This window comes from Oncorhynchus mykiss, chromosome 4, assembly GCF_013265735.2.
Source record: "Oncorhynchus mykiss isolate Arlee chromosome 4, USDA_OmykA_1.1, whole genome shotgun sequence".
Taxonomy (NCBI): domain Eukaryota; kingdom Metazoa; phylum Chordata; class Actinopteri; order Salmoniformes; family Salmonidae; genus Oncorhynchus; species Oncorhynchus mykiss.
In genome coordinates, this window is record NC_048568.1 from 38,987,501 (window position 1) to 38,995,982 (window position 8,482).

The 8,482-nt window shown below is 39.7% G+C and overlaps 1 protein-coding gene and 1 long non-coding RNA gene across 2 annotated transcripts in view; both read left to right on the forward strand.

Moving 5' to 3' along the window:
• The window catches only part of LOC110521104 (ras-related protein Rab-15), a 34,024-nt gene extending 26,966 nt beyond the window's left edge, over window positions 1-7,058 (forward strand). Inside the window, exon 6 of the mRNA XM_036976243.1 lies at window positions 6,771-7,058. Coding sequence (XP_036832138.1) covers window positions 6,771-6,929 — 159 coding nt within the window. The 3' untranslated portion in view covers window positions 6,930-7,058. The remainder of the gene's footprint in view (window positions 1-6,770) is intronic.
• Window positions 7,059-7,184: 126 nt separating this feature from the next.
• On the forward strand, window positions 7,185-8,253 carry LOC118964477. Its single transcript, XR_005051534.1, has 2 exons — window positions 7,185-7,615; window positions 7,828-8,253. It is a non-coding gene; the product is annotated as an uncharacterized LOC118964477 (long non-coding RNA).
• The last annotated feature ends 229 nt before the right edge of the window (window positions 8,254-8,482 follow it).

The window sequence follows — 8,482 nt, forward strand, 5'->3', positions numbered from 1 at the left end:
CAGGTAGGCTAGTTGAGAACACCTTTATTTAACCAGGTAGACTAGTTGAGAACACCTTTATTTAACCAGGTAGGCTAGTTGAGAACACCTTTATTTAACCAGGTAGACTAGTTGAGAACACCTTTATTTAACCAGGTAGGCTAGTTGAGAACACCTTTATTTAACCAGGTAGACTAGTTGAGAACACCTTTATTTAACCAGGTAGACTAGTTGAGAACACCTTTATTTAACCAGGTAGGCTAGTTGAGAACACCTTTATTTAACCAGGTAGACTAGTTGAGAACACCTTTATTTAACCAGGTAGACTAGTTGAGAACACCTTTATTTAACCAGGTAGACTAGTAGAGAACACCTTTATTTAACCAGGTAGACTAGTTGAGAACACCTTTATTTAACCAGGTAGGCTAGTTGAGAACACCTTTATTTAACCAGGTAGACTAGTAGAGAACACCTTTATTTAACCAGGTAGGCCAGTTGAGAACACCTTTATTTAACCAGGTAGACTAGTTGAGAACACCTTTATTTAACCAGGTAGACTAGTAGAGAACACCTTTATTTAACCAGGTAGACTAGTAGAGAACACCTTTATTTAACCAGGTAGACTAGTAGAGAACACCTTTATTTAACCAGGTAGACTAGTTTAGAACACCTTTATTTAACCAGGTAGGCTAGTAGAGAACACCTTTATTTAACCAGGTAGACTAGTAGAGAACACCTTTATTTAACCAGGTAGACTAGTAGAGAACACCTTTATTTAACCAGGTAGGCTAGTTTAGAACACCTTTATTTAACCAGGTAGACTAGTTGAGAACACCTTTATTTAACCAGGTAGACTAGTTGAGAACACCTTTATTTAACCAGGTAGACTAGTTGAGAACACCTTTATTTAACCAGGTAGACTAGTTGAGAACACCTTTATTTAACCAGGTAGGCTAGTTGAGAACACCTTTATTTAACCAGGTAGACTAGTTGAGAACACCTTTATTTAACCAGGTAAGCTAGTTGAGAACACCTTTATTTAACCAGGTAGGCCAGTTGAGAACACCTTTATTTAACCAGGTAGACTAGTTGAGAACACCTTTATTTAACCAGGTAGACTAGTTGAGAACACCTTTATTTCACCAGGTAGACTAGTTGAGAACACCTTTATTTAACCAGGTACACTAGTTGAGAACACCTTTATTTAACCAGGTAGACTAGTTGAGAACACCTTTATTTAACCAGGTAGACTAGTTGAGAACACCTTTATTTAACCAGGTAGGCTAGTTGAGAACACCTTTATTTAACCAGGTAGACTAGTTGAGAACACCTTTATTTAACCAGGTAGGCTAGTTGAGAACACCTTTATTTAACCAGGTAGACTAGTTGAGAACACCTTTATTTAACCAGGTAGGCTAGTTGAGAACACCTTTATTTAACCAGGTAGACTAGTTGAGAACACCTTTATTTAACCAGGTAGGCTAGTTGAGAACACCTTTATTTAACCAGGTAGACTAGTTGAGAACACCTTTATTTAACCAGGTAGACTAGTTGAGAACACCTTTATTTAACCAGGTAGGCTAGTTGAGAACACCTTTATTTAACCAGGTAGACTAGTTGAGAACACCTTTATTTAACCAGGTAGACTAGTTGAGAACACCTTTATTTAACCAGGTAGACTAGTAGAGAACACCTTTATTTAACCAGGTAGACTAGTTGAGAACACCTTTATTTAACCAGGTAGGCTAGTTGAGAACACCTTTATTTAACCAGGTAGACTAGTAGAGAACACCTTTATTTAACCAGGTAGGCCAGTTGAGAACACCTTTATTTAACCAGGTAGACTAGTTGAGAACACCTTTATTTAACCAGGTAGACTAGTAGAGAACACCTTTATTTAACCAGGTAGACTAGTAGAGAACACCTTTATTTAACCAGGTAGACTAGTAGAGAACACCTTTATTTAACCAGGTAGACTAGTTTAGAACACCTTTATTTAACCAGGTAGACTAGTTGAGAACACCTTTATTTAACCAGGTAGACTAGTTGAGAACACCTTTATTTAACCAGGTAGACTAGTAGAGAACACCTTTATTTAACCAGGTAGACTAGTAGAGAACACCTTTATTTAACCAGGTAGGCCAGTTGAGAACACCTTTATTTAACCAGGTAGGCTAGTTGAGAACACCTTTATTTAACCAGGTAGGCTAGTTGAGAACACCTTTATTTAACCAGGTAGGCTAGTTTAGAACACCTTTATTTAACCAGGTAGACTAGTAGAGAACACCTTTATTTAACCAGGTAGACTAGTAGAGAACACCTTTATTTACCAGGTAGGCTAGTTTAGAACACCTTTATTTAACCAGGTAGACTAGTTGAGAACACCTTTATTTAACCAGGTAGACTAGTTGAGAACACCTTTATTTAACCAGGTAGACTAGTTGAGAACACCTTTATTTAACCAGGTAGACTAGTTGAGAACACCTTTATTTAACCAGGTAGGCTAGTTGAGAACACCTTTATTTAACCAGGTAGACTAGTTGAGAACACCTTTATTTAACCAGGTAGGCTAGTTGAGAACACCTTTATTTAACCAGGTAGGCCAGTTGAGAACACCTTTATTTAACCAGGTAGACTAGTTGAGAACACCTTTATTTAACCAGGTAGACTAGTTGAGAACACCTTTATTTCACCAGGTAGACTAGTTGAGAACACCTTTATTTAACCAGGTACACTAGTTGAGAACACCTTTATTTAACCAGGTAGACTAGTTGAGAACACCTTTATTTAACCAGGTAGACTAGTTGAGAACACCTTTATTTAACCAGGTAGGCTAGTTGAGAACACCTTTATTTAACCAGGTAGACTAGTTGAGAACACCTTTATTTAACCAGGTAGACTAGTAGAGAACACCTTTATTTAACCAGGTAGGCCAGTTGAGAACACCTTTATTTAACCAGGTAGGCTAGTTGAGAACACCTTTATTTAACCAGGTAGGCTAGTTGAGAACACCTTTATTTAACCAGGTAGGCTAGTTTAGAACACCTTTATTTAACCAGGTAGACTAGTAGAGAACACCTTTATTTAACCAGGTAGACTAGTAGAGAACACCTTTATTTAACCAGGTAGGCCAGTTGAGAACACCTTTATTTAACCAGGTAGGCTAGTTGAGAACACCTTTATTTAACCAGGTAGGCTAGTTGAGAACACCTTTATTTAACCAGGTAGGCTAGTTGAGAACACCTTTATTTAACCAGGTAGGCTAGTTGAGAACACCTTTATTTAACCAGGTAGACTAGTTGAGAACACCTTTATTTAACCAGGTAGGCTAGTTGAGAACACCTTTATTTAACCGGGTAGGCCAGTTGAGAACACCTTTATTTAACCAGGTAGGCCAGTTGAGAACACCTTTATTTAACCAGGTAGACTAGTTGAGAACACCTTTATTTAACCAGGTAGACTAGTTGAGAACACCTTTATTTAACCAGGTAGACTAGTTGAGAACACCTTTATTTAACCAGGTAGACTAGTTGAGAACACCTTTATTTAACCAGGTAGGCTAGTTGAGAACACCTTTATTTAACCAGGTAGACTAGTTGAGAACACCTTTATTTAACCAGGTAGACTAGTTGAGAACACCTTTATTTAACCAGGTAGGCCAGTTGAGAACACCTTTATTTAACCAGGTAGACTAGTTGAGAACACCTTTATTTAACCAGGTAGACTAGTTGAGAACACCTTTATTTAACCAGGTAGACTAGTTGAGAACACCTTTATTTAACCAGGTAGACTAGTTGAGAACACCTTTATTTAACCAGGTAGGCTAGTTGAGAACACCTTTATTTAACCAGGTAGACTAGTTGAGAACACCTTTATTTAACCAGGTAGACTAGTTGAGAACACCTTTATTTAACCAGGTAGGCTAGTTGAGAACACCTTTATTTAACCAGGTAGACTAGTTGAGAACACCTTTATTTAACCAGGTAGACTAGTTGAGAACACCTTTATTTAACCAGGTAGGCTAGTTGAGAACACCTTTATTTAACCAGGTAGACTAGTTGAGAACACCTTTATTTAACCAGGTAGGCCAGTTGAGAACACCTTTATTTAACCAGGTAGGCCAGTTGAGAACACCTTTATTTAACCAGGTAGGCCAGTTGAGAACACCTTTATTTAACCAGGTAGGCTAGTTGAGAACACCTTTATTTAACCAGGTAGACTAGTTGAGAACACCTTTATTTCACCAGGTAGACTAGTTGAGAACACCTTTATTTAACCAGGTAGACTAGTTGAGAACACCTTTATTTAACCAGGTAGACTAGTTGAGAACACCTTTATTTAACCAGGTAGACTAGTTGAGAACACCTTTATTTCACCAGGTAGACTAGTTGAGAACACCTTTATTTCACCAGGTAGACTAGTTGAGAACACCTTTATTTAACCAGGTAGGCTAGTTGAGAACACCTTTATTTAACCAGGTAGACTAGTTGAGAACACCTTTATTTAACCAGGTAGACTAGTTGAGAACACCTTTATTTAACCAGGTAGACTAGTTGAGAACACCTTTATTTAACCAGGTAGACTAGTTGAGAACACCTTTATTTAACCAGGTAGACTAGTTGAGAACACCTTTATTTAACCAGGTAGACTAGTTGAGAACAAGTTCTCATTTACAACTGCGACCTGGCCAAGATAAAGCATAGCAGTGTGAACAGATAACACAGAGTTACACATGGAGTAAACAATTAACAAGTCAATAACACAGTAGAAAACAAAGAGAGTCTATATACATTGTGTGCAAAAGGCATGAGGAGGTAGGCCGAATAATTACAATTTTGCAATTTAACACTGGAGTGATAAATGATCAGATGGTCATGTACAGGTAGAGATACTGGTGTGCAAAAGAGCAGAAAAGTAAATAAATATAAACAATATGGGGATGAGGTAGGTAAAATGGGTGGGCTATTTACCGATAGACTATGTACAGCTGCAGCGATCGGTTAGCTGCTCAGATAGCTGATGTTTAAAGTTGGTGAGGGAGATAAAAGTCTCCAACTTCAGAGATTTTTGCGATTCGTTCCAGTCACAGGCAGCAGAGAACTGGAAGGAAAGGCGGCCAAATGAGGTGTTGGCTTTAGGGATGATCAGTGAGATACACCTGCTGGAGCGCGTGCTACGGATGGGTGTTGCCATCGTGACCAGTGAACTGAGATAAGGCGGAGCTTTACCTAGCATGGACTTGTAGATGGCTTTAATAACGGAACAGTAGTCACTATAATAATGTTTACATATTTTGGATTACTCATCTCATATGTTTATACTGTATTCTATTCTACTGTATCTTAGTGTATACCACTCTGACATTACTCATCTCATATGTTTATACTGTATTCTATTCTACTGTATCTTAGTGTATACCACTCTGACATTACTCATCTCATATGTTTATACTGTATTCTATTCTACTGTATTTTAGTCTATGCCACTCTGACATTGCTCGTCCAAATATTTCTATATTCTTAATTCCATTCTTTTACTTTAGATTTGTGTGTATTGTTGTGAAATTGTTAGATATTACTTGTTAGATATTACTGTTGGAGCTAGAATCACAAGTATTTTGCTACACTGCAATGACATCTGCTAACACGTGCGTGTGACCAATACAATTTGATTTGATTTGAGTGGCCACTCCTCAGTAAAATGAACGAAAGCCCACTTGGAGTTTGCCAAAAGGCACCTAAAGACTCTCAGACCATGAGAAACCAGATTCTCTGGTCTGATTCAGACTTGGCCTGAATGCCAAGCGTCACGTCTGGAGGAAACCTGGGACCATCCCCATGGTGGTAGCAGCATCATGCTGTGGGGATGTTTTTCAGCGGCAGGGACTGGGAGACTAGTCAGGATCGAGGCAAAGGTGAACGGAGCAAAGTACAGAGAGATCCTTGATGAAAACCTGCTCCAGAGCGCTCAGGACCTCAGACTGGGGCAAAGGTTCACCTTCCAACAGGACAATGACCCTAAGCACACAGACAAGACAACACAGGAGTGGCTTCGAGACAAGTCTGTGAATGTCCTTGAGTGGCCCAGCCAGAGCTCGGACTTGAACCCGATCTAGCATCTCTGAAGACACCTGAAAATAACTGTGCAGTGACACTCCCCATCCAACCTGACAGAGCTTGAGAGGATCTGCAGAGAAGAATGGGAGAAACTCCCCAAATACAGGTGCGCCAAGCTTGAAGCTTCGTACCCAATGAAACTCAAGGCTGTAATCGTTGCCAAAGGTGCTTCAACAAAGTACTGAGTAAAGGGGCTGAATACTTATGTAAATGTAATATAAGTTTTTCATTTTTTTTATAAATTTTGCAAACATTTCTAAAAACCCGTTTTTGCTTCGTCATTATGGGGTATTGTGTGTAGATTGATGAGGGGGGGGGTGGAAACGATTTAATACATTTTAGAATAGTCAAGGGGTCTGAATACTTTCTGAAGGCACTGTATACAGCTATATATCCAGGCTGTATCACATCCGGCCGTGATCGGGAGTCCCAGAGGGCGCGCACAATTGGCCCAGCGAGTCCGGGTTTGGCCGGTGTCGGCCATCATTGTAAATAATAATTTGTTCTTAACTGACTTGCCTAGTTAAATAAAGGTTACATTTAAAATATGTATACAGTGATATATATACATAAAACAGATTTGCACTAACAGTTAAATTAGTCTTCAGCATTGCAAAAACGAAACATTTCACTTCTCTGTTTTCCTTGTGCCATGTTGCCACCCCTCCACCCCAGTCCTTCACACGATTGGCTGAGCAGGTCCTGGCAGCCAATAAGAAGGACCTGGACCTCCTAAGGGCGTCGGTCACAGACGAGCTCAACCTCGCCGCCCTGGAGGAGGAGGAGGGCATCACAGACGGGGCCGCCGCCTCACAGAAGGGCTGCTGGTGTTAAGGGCTGGGCCTGGTCAAAAGTAGTGCACTATGTAGGGAATAGGGTGAAAAAAGTAGTGCCCTATGTAGGGAATAGGGTGAAAAAAGTAGTGCCCTATGTAGGGAATAGGGTGAAAAAAGTAGTGCCCTATGTAGGGAATAGGGTGAGAAAATGTAGTGCCCTATGTAGGGAATAGGGTGAAAAAAGTAGTGCCCTATGTAGGGAATAGGGTGAGAAAAAGTAGTGCCCTATGTAGGGAATAGGGTGAGAAAAGTAATGCCCAATGTAGGGAATAGGGTGTCACTTCTTATGTAAAGACTGGGTCTGGATGTGTCTCAAAACACACCCTATTCCCTATGCGAGATCTGGTTTAAAGTAGTGCACTTTGTAGGGAATAAGGTGGAGGGTGACACTTCTCTTCTTCATGTTAGAACCTGATTAACGTAGCCGATTGCCTTTCTACCATCATAGGTGGTGTACTGGCATTTGATAGGTTTTTTAAAATTGTATTTTTCATTGTAGTTGTTAGGTTTTGCCACAAGAGGGTGCTGCTGATACATGCTGCATTATATACAAAGCTTTCAGTATTTAGAGTACACCGCAGGGCTGTTGATAAAGTGGGCACGACCCATTTACACTGTTCCCTTTATAGTACACTGCTCGGCTAAACTCAGACCTACTGCACCATAGGGAATACACTGTTTGTGGTACAGACAATGTTCCATTTAGTTTCAGCCTCGTCATTTTGTTTCTCGAGGCAACTTTCAATGACAATGTACATAATGCTCCTAGTTTAATTTAACGTATTACCATTACAGGCCTGTATAAAGTGTTGACATTTTTTGATGGTCTTAAAATATCCCCTCTATGATTCTATCTACGATGACGTTTTTTTGTTTTCTTCTGTCATGTTATCCAGACTAGCAACGGACCAGCGAGAGATCTGCGTGCGTCCACACTTCGAGCCTCATATTTTTATTTTCTTGCAACTTCAATGAAGTTAATTATTCAACTGGTCATTTATTAAACACTTAATTTAGCATTTGACCAGAGTGGTCTGACGTTATTATTCTTAACCTGGCCTATTCTCTCTACGACTGACACAATGTTAATAGTGCTACCATCAACCAAAACTCATGTTTATGTGTGCAAGTGATAATATGGTATGTAGTATTGAATGAAATGCTGGACTATGATTTCTAGATACAGATGAAATGTATGTCTGTTTTGTTTGGTGATGGGGGGGGGGGCGGGGAGTACGTTTTGAATTGCATTTGGTGGATATATATAACGTGCAACATTGTACTTATTTCACGTGTTTATTGAATAAATGCTTGAAGATGAATGACTCAACGTGCTGCGGTAACTTTATGAAATAGAAAGGGTTCAATTGTAACGACGCAAGACGGAACAATAAAGTTTGAAATGAATTGAATTCCAGGCCACAGAAATCCACGCCTGCTGCTTTTCATTAAGGATGTTTTTATATCTGTCCCGGGTTCAGGGACTAATTTAAACCTGGGTGAAAATGAAAAGCTAGCAGGACTGCGGCCCCCCCGTTGTGTTGGAGAGGA